General features: G+C 44.3%; 1 protein-coding gene across 1 annotated transcript in view; it reads left to right on the top strand.

Moving 5' to 3' along the window:
* Nucleotides 1-18,346, top strand: part of Pcsk5 (proprotein convertase subtilisin/kexin type 5) — a 425,182-nt gene that overhangs the window by 369,564 nt on the left and 37,272 nt on the right. Inside the window, 3 exon segments of the mRNA XM_028874891.2 lie at nucleotides 11,276-11,318; nucleotides 14,562-14,698; nucleotides 16,035-16,238. Coding sequence (XP_028730724.1) covers nucleotides 11,276-11,318; nucleotides 14,562-14,698; nucleotides 16,035-16,238 — 384 coding nt within the window.

Genomic DNA, 18,346 nt, shown 5'->3' with positions numbered 1-18,346 from the left:
AATAAAAAGGAGAAAGTGAGCTGAGCACCAGCATTCTTCTCCTTTGCTTCCCTGCCTACAGACAGTGACCGGCTGCCTCCTACCCCTACCTGCCCAATCATGATGGACTGAACCCTCAAATATCTCCTTAAATGTAACGAATGCCTATTTCCACTCTAGATTCATCCCCTGCACTATAACATGGGGTTATCTCTAACTGAGAACCAATGGTAGCCGTTTCCACATCTTAGACACTTTTCTGTGGCCCTAGGAAAAATCCACACTCCCTCAAAGCATTACACAGAGGCTTCTCAGTCCAGCCACTGATCTCTTCAGCTCACATCTGTCTCAGCTTCCTCAACCCTGACACTGGCTCTGCACTCCAGTTCTCCAAAACCCTTTGCCATCTACTCTCATACTTTTGACATCCTTTTATTTCAAATCCTGCAGATCTTCAGAGTGAGGGATGTGGGAAAGTATGGCATATTTCTTCTAGCAGAGTCTCTCCTTAGCTGTAAGTCCCTCTACCTTCAGCCCTTTGTACATGGAGTAGCTTTTCTTCTCTCTCTCTGTCTCTCTCGTCTCTCTGTCTCTCTCTCTCTCTCTCTCTCTCTCTCTCTCTCTCTCTCTCCTTCTAACTCATCTTTCAGTTCTCAGTCCTTACATTCCCAAGGGCATCATGCCATGGGTTTCTGTTACTACAGCCCCTACACATGCACATGCATTCTGTTCACTTCTTAGCATTGTCCTCCTATCCATCATCCTGTCAGTTATAAGGACATGTGACATTTGTTGTAAGATCTTGTTACCTGCTGCATTGCCCCCAGACTCTGAGTTCCACATTATACTGGGAATGAGTGACCTCTGTATCCCTAGCATGGATTAGGACTCAAAGCATACTTGTGAGCCAGTGAGATGGTTCAGAGGGTAATAGCGCTTACTGACAAGCCCGACAGCCTGAGTTCAATCCCTGGACCCACATGATGTTGGAAAGATGGTGATACATGTATGCATGAAGGCACATACATATACATACAAAATAAATGTAATTTTAAAATATAGAATAGTGTGTGACCTTGGCTCCAAAATGTACATATGGAATGAAAGAGTCTGAACATAGGACTAGGCACTGTGGCTAGAGTGATAAATAAGATGTATTTCCCTACTGGAACAAGTCAGTAATGTTCATTGTTTCCACTCTGATAAATTTCGGAAAGCTCCTTCAGCTACTATCAGTAGCACAGGAGAAAAGCCCCCTCTGGCAGATGAACCAGAGGGTTGAAACAAACAACAACGTTTCATACAGTCACATGATGGGGGAACTGGCCCTTGAGCCTCCATAACTCCTGGCTCTAATGTGGTGGCCTGAAGTCACGTGTTTCATTATGATGTTTTGGCCAACAATAGATCACATACATGGTGGGAAGGGCATATCATTGTAAGGCCGAGTGAAGTCATAGCCATCACAGTTTCTAAGGTTTTCCTGCCACTTTTGGGGTCTTTCTGAAGTAACTAATGGTCTTTGACTACAAACTTGCAGGTCTTTCCTCAGCCTCTTACCTTCCTTATTATGTACTGTGTCCCTTTATCCACCTCCGTAGGTTAATGGCTGCTTTTTGTTTACTTTGTAATTTCACTATGATTTTCAAAGAAATAATAGTAACACATTTGTGCTGCTTCCTGTAACTGATGGACGCCTTTTAACAAATCTCTAAACACTCTCAGCTGTTTATTGTCCTTCAACATTGCCCCTTCCCATCCTCTGAAGTATTCCTTCCTGGAATTAGCCGTTTCTTGGGTCTCCTCGCTTTACTGGTTTCTTGGTCGTTCTTCCTGTGCACTTTTGACTGTGGGCTAAAACTTCTGTCTTGCATTCTCTGTCTTTGCCTGCTAATTCTCTTTCTTCTCTACCTAGCTTACTATATTAATTTACTCACTGAATTTTAGATTCAGATAATTATGGTTTTCTTTGGTAGAAGACGTAGCTGGCTCTTTTCCAAACTGATAGGAAGTTTTAGATTGTGAGGTTTTTTTGTTTTGTTTTGTTTTTTTGTTTTTTTTTTTTGTTGTTGTTGTTGTTGTTTTATAGAACCATTAGATAGTTTGATATGTTTCTATTCAGTGCCAGGAACTTTGAGATGAAGCTCCTGCGGGTCTGACTCTGTTGTTGGTTCCTTCCTCTGCCTCTTTCTCACAGTGACTGGTTTCCTTCTGTGGGTGATATGTTTAAAGGATTGGGCTGGGGTTGTATGTCAACAGTAGTGCACTTGTCTGATGTACATGAAGACCTGGGATTGGGGAAAACCTTTAAACTGTGGCCATTTCCCTTGAAATTTTACAAATGAGAGCAAATATATTAAAGTAAGGATTTCAGATTACATTTTTCTAGAAGAATTCACAGTCGCCACTATCAGTTGCCTTGAAACACGTTCTACCTGGAACCACTGTAAGCTGGTTTTCTGTAGCTGTGTTCTAGAACACAAAGGTAGCATGAATTTGAGTATAAAACTTTGTGGAATCCAGTTGAAGCTTCCAGAGTTTCAGAGGAAACTTTCTGCTCTTGTTTTTGTTCAACTTACCCAATGCTAAAGCCAAGGCCCAGATGAATTTTGCTGACACCTTCTGGTTTTCATTCACCTTTAAGCTAATTTCATAGTTCTCAGGTTCCTGAGCAATGTGTTTTATCTGGTAACTCTGAGTATAATAAGAATGCTCTGAAGTTTTGCATTAAGAAAGAGAGATAAAGGGTTGAGAGGATGGGTCAGTGGATGACAGCACTCGCAGCACAAGCATGGAGACCTGAGTTCAAATCCCGAGAACCCACGTAGAATCACCTGGCATAGTCATGAGCACACCTGTAACTCAAGAACCAGAGGGTGATGGGCAGGGACAGGAAGATCTGGGACTTGTCAGCAGCCAGCATAGCTCCAGGTTCAGAGAGAGACTCTGACTCTGGGAATAAAGAGCAGAATGAAAGAACAGGAAACCCCTGTGTCTTCTGGGCTCCCCTCAATAAATACACATGTGAACACAGACCACACATCACAGACATAACACACACACACACACACACACACACACACACACACACACACACACACACACGAAGGAGAGGGAGGAGCCTCACAATTTGGTTTCTTTCAAGCCTTGAACAAAAATATTTTATCACACTAGATGGGTGATTTGTTTTCCATCCTATCATTAACCACATGGCAGTGTCCAGCCTTTGTCACTACTGTCCTCTCCCCCACCAGCTTGCAAACCCCTTGAGAGTAGGGACCGTGGACAACATGGATGCTCCTTAGCCTATCACAACAGAGTGTTGCTGGAATACACGACTTGTTAGGAGTTGGTTCTTGTCCAAATCACAGCTAATGCCTCCTCTTTTCTCAACCATTTAGGGCTCAAGCCCAGGGAGACGGTTAACTCCTTCATCCTGTCCCCAACATCATGTCATCAAATGCTGGTTCTTTGATGTCTCCCAAATCTGAATTTTCTTATTACAGTCTTCATTTGCCCCTAATCATTTCTTCTGGCCTATCTTTCCCTAAAACATGTTTCTCAAGTGTGAAACATGGAATCCTAGTTGAGTTTAGCTGGATGTGATAGCTGTAAATGTTCCTACAGGTAAGTAGGTCATTCCCACACAGCACCCACAGGATCCTTTTAGTTTTCTATCTGCAGATCAGATCGCATTGGGGCCCTTTTGTGTAAACTTCCTCATTAGTAGGTGAATCTCTTGTGCTAGTCAGCATGACTCTTTTTGAGCTGGTGTTATATCTCAGTGGCCGTCTTTGGCCTCCATGTATGAGGCATGGATTTAATGACCAGCAAGGAGAGGGTGAGAATGACTATTTGATCTGGTCCTGCTGTGACTCTTTCTCTCCAGTCCAGCCCTACTGGCTGCTGCTACCATCTTCTTTCCCTTTTCTTCTTCCCCCTCTCCTCCTTCTTCTCTTCCTCCTCCTCCTCTTCTGCTTCATCTTCTTCCTCCTTCCTCTTCTCATCTTCATCCTTATCCTTTTTGGCAAGTCCCGCCTGGCTCTGAGCTTCCAACCCTCTTTATCCTCCTGCCTTGGCTTCTCAAGTGCTGGGATTACAGCCGTGTGTCACCATACCTGGTTCCTTCCAATGTTCCTTTATGGCTAATTGATGTTCTTCCACGGGTCAGGTTCCCCTGGCTTCTGTCTCCAGAATTGCCTGTGGTTAGCTCTTTGCTGAGTTTCCAGTCTCTAATAAAATGTTAGTTCTTGAATGACATTCTCTCTCACTAACTCACTGGGATGAGGTCTCTCATCTCTTTCCATGTCTTCTGCAACCTTTTTCTGAATATCTAAATTTCCTTGTGAGCCTTCCTTTTTCATTATAACTAAGGCAATACCCTTACTTACTACTGAACATATAGGACAACAAAATCTGTCTACATGAAGCTTGCATTGTAGTGTTAATGTCACGTATTTGTGGGGGGAAAAAAGATTATATTTCACTTGCCTTCTGATAATTACCTGCTTTTGAAAAAAATTTGTCAAGTGGCATGTTTTATTGTATAATTCAGAGACAGATTAATAGTTAAACTGCTTAAGACATTATCTGCTTTTAAAAGCTGTGTCTTCCCTTAAAATGTAAGCTCCAAAATAAATGAATACATTCGTGGAAACACTGCAGTGAGTGAGCATTGTAGGAGTCACCATGTACATGTCTGTCACTTCTGCCATGCTCAGAAAGCATGGAGACCTGCAAGGAGCTTGCCTGATGTGGCATTCCATGGCTGGAACTGGAGGACTTGGTACAGTGTGGAGCCCATGGAACACTGAGCCCTCTTTTAGCCAACATTTGTAGACAATGATTTTGATTCTCTATTCCAGTCCCTTCTACTGCTGTGCCTCTCCAGGAGGCTGTGCCCCACTGTCAGCTGCACGATTTGTGTTCTTGCCCATTCAAATATTTATTCATGGTCTTTGGACACCAGTGAGGACCAAATGGTTGAAAAGTATCAACAATCCCTCTAACCAAATATTTTGTATTCCAGCACCATTGAACCTTCCAGAGAAGTCAGGGTTGGCAAAGCTGTTAGAAGATCTACTTTGTATTTGAGTTACAATTGAAGCAATTCTAAGTACAAGGCCTGTTTGAATTTATGTATTTCTTTGTGCTATCTAGGTCTTATAATTAGTTACACTCTTTGGGCATATAAATCTCTTACCTAATTGATTATCCTTGGTGGACTGAAGAATGTCAGAGACTCCCCTGTAAATGTGGCAGTGTTGCATGATAACTAAATACATACGCAGGGAGAATAGACATTATTGGCAATTTGCTTTATTATCTCTCTAAGCAACAGAAATATTAACTGCTTCCAGTGCTGCTTCTGCCCTCAGAGGGAGCCTTGGAACATCTCAGCAGGGCAAATGTAGATGCTCAGGAAAGGAGTAGAGGAAACACGCCTGACCCTAGCAACAGCCCCACTCTGGTTAGTGAGTCTGAGGCAGAGCCAGTAGTAACCCGGTTTCCTAGTGATCTGCTTCCTTCTCGGAGTCCTATCAGAAAAGTAGTCTGTTTTAGAGTGAATTTTATCCAAAGAGTTTGCACAAACAGCTGCATCAGTTAGGACCCACCTCTGGGAAGAGCACCAGCCGGGTCCTAGTGGTATAGAAATTAGAAAGTACAAAATGGGAAAACTAGAAGTGAACACGGAAGAAACAGGGAATAAAGAGCAAAACCAAATGACAACTGACTCAGGGCAAATCTGTGGAGACACTGTTTCACACCTATGCAGAACCGGGTTTATTTTGGAGGAGATGTCTGCTTGAGTACATAGGTGCCTACTCCTGTGGGTACACATGGGGCCCAGAGACCAACATCAGTATGTCTTCCTTAGTCATTCCTCCATGTTTTTACTAAACTTTTAAAAAACATTACATTTATTTACTTGGTGCAGGTGCACATATATGTGTGTCCTGGCCTAGGCATTTCCTTTCTTTCCTAGTGTGTTGATTTTATTTGGGGGTTGAATTTGGATTTAGGCTTTCTGACAAAGACTCTCTATTTTCCCAGGCTGGGCTCAAAAACTCCTGTCTCAGCCTCTTAAACAGCTGGACTATACACACATACCTTGACACCCAGCATCTTTCTTTTCCTACTCATCTCTTTTCTTTTAATAAATTCTGTTGTGAGATTTGTTAAGGAAACATAGACCTTTTACACATGTAATACACACATAAAAATCAGGTTGTGTTTGAACAAAGCTGTATATTATACTATATCCATGAACACAGCTGCGTGTTCTCTTTCACTGGGCTGTCAGGAAAAGGCTCGCATGTTAAATACTCCTGAGACAGAGAATGCCAGTGGCTGTCTGCTGGCTCAGCTTCCCTGCACATTCACATCTCTTTTGACAGATGAGCTTCCTGGTTGGCTTTTGTAGTGATGTGAACACCGTTTTCATCTGGAAAATCTGTTCTGATGTACCAATGTATGAACTAAAACTGTAGGGGGTGTGGTGAGGTAGAAAAAGTACAATCTAATCATATCATCCAAACTCTATCTTTCATAGCTGTATTTCCCACTTCTCTTCTGACCTGAAATGCTAGGTGAAAATGTTCATTAAAAATATATAGTCTATCCATAAATGAGGAAGAGTTGGAAGCCAAGAGCAGGCCTTTAAACACATGCAGATGAATGAGCCCATCAGAAAGCCATGGATAACACTAAGAAGCCAAATGTAACATACAGGTTTTGTTCATGGTTCAATGTGAGTTCAGGAGCTCAGGTGTGACATTCAGTGAGATGGAGTCTAAGCCATTGGTCTCCAAAGACAGATGGCTGCTCAACACAATCCACTGGACTACAGACAAAACAAAAGGTACATTCACATTTACTTTTATGCTATCCTTTTCAAATTGCCAATTTAGCACATTTTTTAAAATATATAAAAATAGTCATGCAATAGTACATAATAAAGGATGATAACTAATGATAGATCATTTATGCATGCATAATTCATACTATTTTTTAATCCAATGAGGTCATCAGCACAAAAGCATAGAGATTACCAATTGAGATTTCCATTGTTGGTGGAGCTCGTAATGTGATTAGAGCCAGAAACCTAGGAAGTATAAATGGAGTTAACTTTGATCTACTCCTTGCCTAAGTGTGGGAGTCACTGACTAAGCTGGTCCCAAGATCCTGAGTTCAGTAGGGCCCCAGTGATGGACCAGGGGAGGTGACAGGGCCACTAAGATCATCTGGGAAAAGCAAGCACTGGGCAATGCTGAATTACAAGAGAATGGGTAATGTTTTATGAAACACGTACAGGTGTGGCCTAAGAGAGTTACACGGGAAGTCACTTAACAAATGACTAACACCTGGAGGAGCTGGAGACCTAGGGCTGCCCTAAGGACACAGATTTAGTGTGCTCCTTAGTCCTCTACCTCACAGCACTAGTAAGCCTCACAGTAAGGGGACATCAAGCCAGGTTTCAGTGAGGAAGGGAGACCAAGGTCTGGCTATCAGGGAAATAAGCCAAAGGAAGGGTAAAAGCACCCTGACATAAGCATCCCCCATCGTCCTGCAGAGTCAATTCTGCTTAGGCAAATAGCTCATCCATGGCTAATTCACACACATATATTCCATAACAAAATATGTCTCTTAAGATACCGAGTTTCCTGTCTCACTTAAATGAGAAATCACCATGCAAGAAAAAAAAATGAAAAAGCAAATTATGGCATTTTAACTCATATTCTTCCTTAGTTATAGAACCTAAACTTTACGTGAGTTGTAAAAATAAGTGTACATTCCTTGGACAGTTTTATTTTATTTTATTTTATTCTTTCTTTTTTTTCTACTCACTCCACATACCATCCACAGACCCCCCCTCCTCCGTCCTCCCACCCCCCAGCCCTCTATCCCAAGCCACACTGCATCCCCACATCTCCCAAATTGAGGTCTCCCGTAGGGAGTTAGCAGAGCCCAGCACACTGAGACTAGGCAGGTCCAAGCTCCTTCCCACTGCACCAAGGCTGTTCAAGATGTCACACCACAGGCAGCGGATTCCCAGAAGCCTGGTCATAGACCAGGGACAGATCCCGATCCCCCTGCCTGGGTGCCCCCCAAACAGTTCAAGCCGAACAACTGCCTTGGACAATTTTAGATGGTTAGAGTTCCATCTCAATTTAAAAGATCCCTCTTTCTAATGCAGCTTATAGGTAATATGTGTGTAACTCCCCCCATGGCCCTGACTGACTCATATTCAATGAGAAAGGCTTTGGGCATTACTGAGAATAAAACCTCTCCTGCAGAGAATGTCACTGACCACTGGGCTGCTATTGAAAAGATTTGCCAGTGTTTCCTTGGAGATAGGAGTTTGTGATGAGTTCCAGTAATGGTAATTCCCCAAGGATACAGTCAAAGCACAACCCAAAAAGTGGTGCAGGGCTTTCAAGGTGGAGTAGACACTACATTCCTGTCTACCCACCCCCATGAAAATGAGACAATTAGCCTGCATCTTCTCTGGAAAGAAAAACCAGGTCCTACCTTCAGTAGGTACTGCTTGCGACTTCTCCTTCACGGTCTGTGAGTAGGTACAAGTCACCAACTGTTTCTGATAGCTTTGTCCCCAAATGTCTGAGGCTCTCTCTGAATTCTGACTGATCAAAATATGCCCTCAGTGCAAAAGCTTGACAAGATCAATTAACCAGAGCCGTTTAAACATCTGACTTTAGATAATATCTTCCAAGACAGTTGCCATTCCACCTTGTTCATACTCCTCTTTCCCGGGCCAGCTCCCAGACAACACTCACTGGAAGCCATTCCTTAAGCCAGCCCACCTTACCATTGAATGCCAGGTTGACTTAGGGTCACCTTCCAGGTTTAATTCAGGTCACCTTCTTCCTTAATCCAATAACAGCTGCCTCTCTGTGGTCAAGCTAAATCCATTTAGTTCATGTCTGACTTATAGATCTTCTGGGGTGGAAAAAAACTTTTAAAATAATTCTCATTCTTTAGAACAACTGATAATAATAATAACAATAATAATAACAACAACAGGCATCCATAAGCTATTAGAAGTCTCAGTTCCCAGTCCCTGCATTATTCATGTGTTCAAACTGTCATAAAGATAGCAAATTCTCTGTGCAACCAGGCTGGAAAAGTCCCTGCACTCAAATACATTGGTATGCACATTTCTGAGGCTTGGTTCTATTTAACATTTTCATGAGTGACCTGCTTAAAGGAACAGAGAGCAAGTTCATTAAGTTCCTAGATGGGAGAGATGACCAGAACATTAGCAAACAGGATTAGAATTCCCCCAGCCCTTGCTAAATTAGCAAAACTGTCAGAGTCAAGTATGTTCATTGGGACAGGCAGAGAAAATCGAGCTGCCCAGAGGCAAACTGAGTAGAACAAGGTATTGGGAGGATGGACTGAAAAGAATGTGAATGCAGAAATAGTCTCCTAGTGGGAACTGAACTAGCCTTGGCGTTCACTGAGGACTCTGTACCTCTGAAAATATATTCAGCTCCCCATTCTATAGAGTATGAAAGTAGAAAGCATCCCCATAGGGTTTCCAAGAAGGCCAGGGAGTCTCACCAGCATTTAACTTCAGATTCCTGGGTCCACTTTATTAGCCTGGTTTTAGGCTCACTTCATCATCCTATTTTAGTTTACCGTACTACAAACTTCATTGATTCAGACATTAAAGACCATTCATTGCCAGAACACATCATCACAGCCTCCTGCAGCCTCTTCCTCCTCGATTATTTCAGCTCCTTTTTGTTGTTGTTTGAGACAGGGTCTCACTATGCAGCTCTGGCTGGCCTGGAACACTCTATGCAGGCCAGGCTAGCCTAGACCTCACAAAGATCTCTCTGTCTCTGCCTCTGAGTGCTGAGTGAGATTAAAGGCAGGTGCTCCCATGCCTGGCTACTTTGGCTCTTGTTCAATCCTTCCAACTAAACTTCTACTATAAGGAACTTAATAGATGGTTCCTAAACATGTATTGTTCTAACCCTAAAAATAAAAACTGAGTAAAATGGAGTCTCAGGCTGATGATGCTATAGCTAGAGTTCACAGTTTTCCTGTTAAATGGCGAAGAGCCCAGCCTTGGGTCTCTGTTGCAGCTATGCACTGCTGGTACCGCAGTGTAGGTGTCCCAATATGACATGAGTGGACAAAGTGGGTCTGGTTCTTGATGGGGCCAGAGTTTCCAAACTTCTGCTACATTCCATTTTGGAACCTTCAACTTTCAGAGTCTTATCAGTCACCTTGTTCAACCAGTTCATGTTGTACCTTCGAATACCAGGACCTAGAAAATACAATGATTTATATGCAAGTTCACAAGACATTTAAGCTGTATTAAATAAAACCTTCAAACTTAGTCCGCCAGTTGTGGCATACACCTTTAATTCCAGTGCTCAGGAGGCAGAAGCAGGCAGACCTCTGTGAGTTTGAGACCAACCTGGTCTATATATTGAGTCTCAGGACAGCCAGAGCTATATAATGAGACCCTGTCTAGAAAAAAAAAAAAAAAACTGAAACTTTCAAGCTAATAAAGGGTATCCCAACTCCTGGACCAATGCTCTTTATTCTAATCATCATTAAGCTGTTTCCAGAAAGTTCTGAGGATACCTGTTTATCTCTGAGGTAGCAGAGCCTCTTCGAGAAGTCTTACCTTAGTGCCTGCTACCATATCTTAGTATCATATGTAATGCATGGTCCAAGGGGCATTCCTCACTAGGCAGGGTCAAGACATGCCTGGGATTAAAGTCTTGGGTGGGGCTGTCTCTATCCTGTAAACTTCAAGTTTCCAGATAAGCAGAGAGCCAGCCTTGAACAGTTTAGAAAGGATAGCTTTTCACTAAGTTCAAAGGGTTTAGTTGTTTAGTTTATCTGAAGTTAAAGTTGCATTACAAATCTTCATGTTCCAAAGGAATCATTTAGGGAGAAGTTGTTCTTCGTCTCCTGTGCAAATGGAAGGAGCAAGACTGGGTTGTAGCTCAGATAGCAGGAAGAACTTGAAAGAACTTGGAGGCCAGCAAAGGCACTGGAATCCCCTTGGCAATCAGATCCAAGAGTGGCATCTTCTGGGCAGTGCTCGACATAGACCAAAGGTGGTAACTCTTGTTGAAAGCTACGGTTCAGGATCCTGTTCTGAGCCAAGAGAGACACACTGAGTCAGTAACATTTCATAAAAATACCCTGGAAGATTAACTGCCTCCAACCACAACTTTTCCAAAGTCCATTTTTCCAAATACCAAACTCCTGGCGATGATAATTTTTCATTATTGTGATTTCTTCCCAGATGATCCAGGAGCCTGTACCTCGTGTGCTGCAGGATATTACATGTAAGTCTGGCCCTCTTTGTTGATGACACTAACTTTTTTTGCAGCTTAAGCATTACTGACTTAATACTAACTCCAGTGATTAAAGCACAGAGGCCCTGCAGCCTGAAGCAACTGTCCTGTGGGCTATTAATGACTGAGTTTTAGATTTAGTGGTAAGAGTCCAGATGTTTTCTTGCCTTGAAAGGAAGCTTTCCCTTTCTTGATCCTGGAAGCCATCCATCTTGACACTGGTGTCTAGGAATCTTGCCATGGGTCACCAACATTCAGATCTTGCTTTTTATGGACAAACTTTAAGAATATATTTGCCTTCAAGAAAGCTGCTTCTCATTGTCTGCATGGGACTTTGTCCCTAACTAGAGTCAGACGTTCCAAGGGAAGCCAGGTGAGACACTTACCTCTTAATTGCCCACTGGGTGATGAGAGACATGGACCACTAGCTAAAGTGAAATGCAGATAAGCATCAGACTAGCATTCTCCCTTACTAATCTATAAAAAGCCAAGTCTGCATGTTTCAACGTCACCTCCTGTCCCAGCTGCTCTCCTCTCCAGCTCGCATCACTGCCTGTGCTAGAAGAAAACCAAGACAAACAGAAAAATGAGAGGGAAGGGCCAGCTAGAATAACACACAGGCTGCTCGGGTCCTGCTCGACCACCCACAGCTCTCACGTCCACTTTTCTTCCTCTTTCACCAAGCTTTTAAGAAACTTGGGGTCTCTATTGTGTCCAGGAGAGAGAAAAAGAAGATAATGGGAGGCTCTGGTGCTCCTCTCCCTCTGTACCACAAACGAGTGGCAGACCCACAGATCTGCTTTGGCAGGTCACCACCATCTGTAGCCATATTCTCTCCCCCTGGCAGATCCTAGGATCTCAGAACAGGCTGGTAGATGGGAAGACAGCAAAAGCAGTGAGGCAAGCTAAAGCCTATCAAAAGGACGGGCCAACCTAAGTTACCAGCAGACCCCTCAGCTGAAATGCTTGGCTAGAAATATTTCAGACTTCACAGTTTGTTATCAGCTATTGGAATGGTTACATATAAATAAGATATCTTGGGGTGGGGCCATGTCTCAAACTAGAATTTATCTTCATATATATCTGAGGTGCATAATCGGGCATCATTTTGTACGATATTTAAAAAAATAATTTTGTGCATGAAGCAAAATTTTGCACCATCATGTCAGTTCTTGAAAAGTTCTTAATTTGCAAGCATTTTCAGGGTTTTTTGGGGGGAGGATTAGAGATGTTGTTTTATTTTATATGTATGAATATTTTGCTTTCACTCATTTGTATATGTGTGCATCATATGAAGAAGGATCTCTTGGAACTGGCAGAATAAACGGTCATGAGCTGCCATGTGGGTGCAGGTCCTCTGTGAGGGCATCCAGTGTTCTTAACTGCTGAGTCCCCTCCCCAGTCCCTGTACTTAGTCTGCTTGTAATCTAGCTTCTCTAGAATGGCTGGTCACTACAGTGACTAACCATGTCGTCATATCAGTCCTAACTCATTCATATAGTCTTTCCATTTCAGAGAGAAGGGCAGCTGAGGGTGCAAGGCCCTAAGTTTGACCCTCAGGACTATAAAAAAAAAAAAAAAAACGTAAAAAAATAGAGGGATGATGAATAGGTGCCCAGGTTGATGATTAGAAGACAAAACTGAATGATATTTAATGAGTAGGAGATAACTGACAACATGTCATCTGTAATAGCTACAGGCAAGAGTAGTAACAAAGATGAATGACAGATATGCAGGAGTTTCTTAGTGAGGTCACATGGGAGGGACACACAATGCTACGAAGAACTGAAGAAAAAGACCTTAATCCCATTCTCTCTCTCTCTCTCTCTCTCTCTCTCTCTCTCTCTCTCTCTCTCTCTCTCTCTCTCTCTCTCTGTCTCTCTCTCTGTGTCTCTCTCTCTCCTCTCTCTCTCTCTCTCTCTCTCTCACACACACACACACACACACACACACACACACACACACACACACAGAGTGACCACCCAGAAACCAATGAGAAATTGTATCCTTTTTTCTCTGACATGCACCTCCCACATGTCCCTCCAGTCCAACTCTGTCCTGGCTGAGTCTTCAATTTGAACCTTGTACAAATGCTGCACCTGTACCTGCTTCCTCTCCCACCCCCATGACACATGACACTCACCAGATCACCAATGCGTGTGTTTTGTAAAACCCTGAGGAAGAAATAGGCTGAAATAGCCTGCCCTATAACACTAAGACACCTCAGGAGATGACTTCTTCAAGAAATACACATTTACAACATTTCATACTATTCAGCACCATTGAATAGTGGAAGTGCTGTACATTATAGCTGTTAAGAATGGATGCAAACATTTCCCCGATGTCTTACTGAGACGTGGAAATTCACCAAAGGGCAAGAGTCAGCCTCACTCCACTGTCCCTCCAAGTGAGTTACATTATTTTGCTGTATGGTGAGCATAGCAGATCATCTGCGGAAGAATCCATATGTGGATGTGCATAGGTGTGTGTCTGCATGTGCTCATGTCAAGACACTTCCCTGTTGTTAATGATCTGGCCACAGACATTCTGTTGAGCTGCTTGAAGTCAACACTGAGCCATCTCTGACTTTTTTTTTTAAGACTACATATTCCTTGTTTTTTGGATTTATTTATTCATGCATATATGTGCTCTGTCTTCACTCACAGAATAAGAGGCAGACAGATCCTATTACAGATGGTTGTGAGCCACCATGTTGTTGTTGGGAATTGAACTCAGGACCTCTGGAAGAGCAGTAAAGTGCTCTTAACTACTGAGCCATCTCTCCAGGCCCCCATCTCTGACTTTCTAAGTAAACTACATAAACTATCTGTCCCAACAAACTTTTCTTGGTCCTACCATTAAGGAGATGTTGGACATGAGGCTTGAACATTGTTTCCTATATGTAGACAGTAACAGTAAGCAATGGCTTCCCTGTGGGATTTGTGCACAGATTTGAAGGAACTGATAAACCAGCACTAAGTAAATCAGTCTCGGTGACGCTCTCCTCCCCAGCCTCCTCCTGGCTCCCCTGATGAAGAGATCCTCCGAGGTCCAGAGGAGGTAGCTAATGACTTGGTTTGGTTGGGCAGGCCAGACCAAGCGCAGGTTTCTGCCATTGACAACCAATCGCCTGTTCACCATGCTGCAGATAAATGAACGTGAGAAGATCAAATAGTGGTGATTCCCAGCACGATACCAGCCGGTCTCACAGAAACATGGCATCATCTTCCCTAGGTTCGAGCGGCATTGTTATAAAGTCTGTCCTGAGAAGACCTTCAGTGCAGAATGGAAATGCAGGGCCTGTGACACTAACTGTGGCAGCTGTGACCAGCACGAATGCTATTGGTGTGAGGAGGGCTCCTTCCTCTCGGGTAAGTTGGACAGTGGTGACCCCACCCCAGGGAAGAAAAGGCTGTGGGGTCCCAGCAGGCCATCGCGGCAATGGGAGTACTCCTGGGATGGATTTCAGGGTCTTTGTGTGCTGGCGCCTATGGTCCACAGAGGAATTTTAATGTGGTTTGAAAATAAACATTAGCCTGAACTACTTCCTTCTGCATTTAGTATTGAAGCGTAGTTCACATTTCACTAATTCATCTCAAGTGTCTCTAAGTTGATGTTGAGTAGGAAAAGTGGGTACTGATATGGTGAGAGCTGAAAATAAATGTTTGAAAACTGAAGTCACCTGGGCTATTCTGTTCAGGGCCAGGGCCCTTTTCTTGAGGTGAAAACCTCATGTTTTCAAAAAAAAAAAAAAGTTACAGATTCATGTACACTATATAATTGAATGAGATCCTTTGTCTTGGGTTTTGGTCAACTCATTAACTTTATTGGAAATAGATAGTTGGGGCAGAATTCTACTATGAGTCTTCCAACTGGAAACTGGATAGCCCATTGATCTTGAATGTCGAGAGTGGAGAATACTACAGGCAATACTCAGTCGGTGGTTCATGTGTTTTCTCCCTCTCTGTCCCCACCCCTCTGTGTATGTGTACACTTGTACATGAACACGTGTGTGGCGTGTTTGTGGAGATCAGAGGACAACCTCAGGTTGCCTCCATCTTTTGTTTGAGACGGGCACTCTCACTGGTCTGGAACTTTGACATGTAGACTAGATTAACTGGCCAATGAACTTCCAAGGATCTGCCTGTCTCCGTCTCCCATCTCTCCATCACTAGGATTTCAGGGGCCCCCATCATACCCATGGTGCCCAACTTAAATGTAAGTTTTAGGGATCCAAACTCGGGTCCTCACGCTTGCAAGGCAACCACTTTGCTGCCTGAGCCATCTCCCAGCCCCTCAATAGTTCCCTCTCCTCTCTCTTGCTGAGACAGGGTCTGTCTATGCAATCCTGGCCTCAATCTCCCAGAAACCCACCTGCCTCTCGAGCAATAGAATTTAGAGCGTGTGCCTCAATAGTTCTCTTGATAGGCTCATTTTAGGTGTAGTTTATTAAATCTTGGAGGTATTAAAATCTTTATTCCAAGCTCCTTGCCCTTGACTGATGACAAGCTCATATGTAAGTTAAAAAGAAAAAAAAACACATTGCACTTATTAGAACATAGTCTTTGATTAAAATAACCTAAAGTCATCTTGGTTTGCACACATGCAAAAAAAAAAAAAAAAAAAAGTCCTGATAAGCCCTTGCATAGCTCCAGAAGCCCAGCTGACCAGAGTCCTTTTTCATGCTTTTCCCCTGATCTTCCACAGGTGGCAGCTGTGTGCAGGACTGCGGCCCTGGCTTCTATGGAGACCAAGAGTTGGGAGAGTGTGAGCCTTGCCACCGGGCCTGTGAGACTTGCACTGGCCCGGGCGACCACCAATGCAGCCGCTGTCAAGAAGGTCTGCAGTTGTGGCGCGGGGCATGTATCTGGCCCACCTGGCCCCAAAGAGGGGAAGGCAGGTTCTGGAACGGTACGTACCTGGCCCAGGGAGGCCCAATACCTCTTCTGCCTGCCTCCCTCTTCAGCCCTGTTTCTGAGAAATGTATTCTGAAGGAGAATCGCATTTGTTCCAAGACTTCCAAATCTCAGGGAGCTTGTGGAACTCAAAGATAGGGAGCTGAATGAGGCATGTGGCCAGCAAGGGCAAAGCAGAGGGCAAGACAGGACTGATCTAGAGGCAGAAGAGACCCAGGACTACGGAAGGATGACCTGGGGTGTGGCCTAACTCCCGTCTTCTCCAAGGCTTCTGAACAGCTTCTATCATGCGCATGTATCTCTACAGTAAAGAAAACCTTCAACCCCGGGGCGGCCTTTTTGGTGACCCTGACACCTTGGAAATGATGCTAAGCAGACAAGCTTGCTGGAGAGCTGGCACCGGCCTTTGGAAAGCGGCCCTCCCTGGCTGGGGTGGGGGCACACACAGTGGTACGGTACTTGCCGAGTGTGCATGGGGCCCTGGATTTGATCCCCAGCATGGGCGATCAAGCGGGGAGGGGCGCTGCACCCTGCAGCCAACCTTGGTCTTCAAGGAGGTGTGAGGGAAGAAGAAGAAATGTGGGAGCTGGGACTGGCAGGAGCTGCAGCTATTCACTCCTCTCTGCATCTTTAGACTTGCCCTCTCCACCTTTGCAGCCCCGCTATGGGCTTTCTTCAAGGTCTTTGCAGTCTTTCTAGGACATCTCCATGTCTGAGAAGGTTAAAAACTCCAAGTCCTTTGTATGGGGGTAGGGGTCTGACTCACATTCAGCTACACTATGACAAATAAAGGTGCTTTCGAATTTCAGGGCAAGGGTCCACTCAGTACAGAGACAGTGGCCACTGTAGGAAAGCACACCAAGACAAGGAGGAAGGTCCCCTACTGGTTTCAGAGGAAGGGTGCCGTAGCTGCTGTCCACTGTGACACTTCTGCGCACATCTGATTTTTCCTAAGACAGCAACCTAAGGCCAGAGCACCCCAGGCTCTTTCCGACCCGGGGCTAAGAAAGTTACTCAATCCAGATTGGGATATCTTCTGTGAATTATAGCTGAACCAAAATGCTGAAAACGAGTTGGTCTGGCATTCGGGCTTTAAGAGGTAGTACAAGCCAAGAAGGAAACAGTCTGGTGCTGTGCTTCTTGCCCTGAACATCTGTATTCTATCTGGCGTCCAGATGATGAAAAGATGCAGGGAGCCAAGAGTCAGAGCCGTTTCGATTCCCCAAATGATTCCATGTCTCTTCAACTGGACTACGCATTTTGCAAGCAAAAATCAGACTTTGATTGCTCCCCCTTGTTGGGACACCACACCCAACCTTCCACTCTCTCCCGGCCCCCTCCCCAGCTCCCTGTGATCACGATGCAATGTTTTTGAAAAGAAAAAGGTTTTCTTTCATTTGGGGGGGCCTCACACTAAGAAGGGAGTTTGGGAGCAGATGAGGATGTTTTCCGTGGCTGGACAAAGGCAATAAAGTCGATGACACAGCTCCACTTTCCATTTCTGTGATCTATGAAATAAGACAGGCAAAGCATGGCAGAGAAGGGGGATCTTTGCTCACCAAGCAAGGTTAAGCCCCAGCGCACCTTCCCTGCACAGCCAAGAACACCGAGGGCCAGTAAGTGGGAAATGCATCCCGCTCAGTGTGGGAAGGTTGACCCCAATGCTTACTTCTTTTCTGCCTGCTTCCCCTGAAAACAAGGTCAGGAGTGTAACCGGACAGGGGAGCGTTCCAGAGAGCAGGCACTAATTAGCCACACCTCTCGGATGATGAGGACCAGATTTCAGTCATCCTGGGTCAGTCTCGAGGAAGCCTCGAACAAATCACAGGGTGTTTACAAGAGAACGTAGCTGCCTAGGTGGTAGCAGCCAGGTCTTCAGTCCTGTTGTTTGGGCTTTTTAAAAAAAAAACAGATTCAGAGGCAGGTAGAATACTAGGATGGCCTGAACTTTAGCCCTCTCGTTCTCCCACGCGTCTTCCAACAGACGCAATGCAATCATGTTCAGATCCAAAGGTCAGGCCCAGATAGTGAGCAGAGATCTATGTGTGCGTGGGGAAGTCACCTTGAGACGGAGTGACACTGGGTTCACTCAGCTTGTTTCTG

This window comes from Peromyscus leucopus, chromosome 1, assembly GCF_004664715.2.
Source record: "Peromyscus leucopus breed LL Stock chromosome 1, UCI_PerLeu_2.1, whole genome shotgun sequence".
NCBI classification, from domain to species: domain Eukaryota; kingdom Metazoa; phylum Chordata; class Mammalia; order Rodentia; family Cricetidae; genus Peromyscus; species Peromyscus leucopus.
This window is presented reverse-complemented; position numbering and strand designations above follow the sequence as displayed.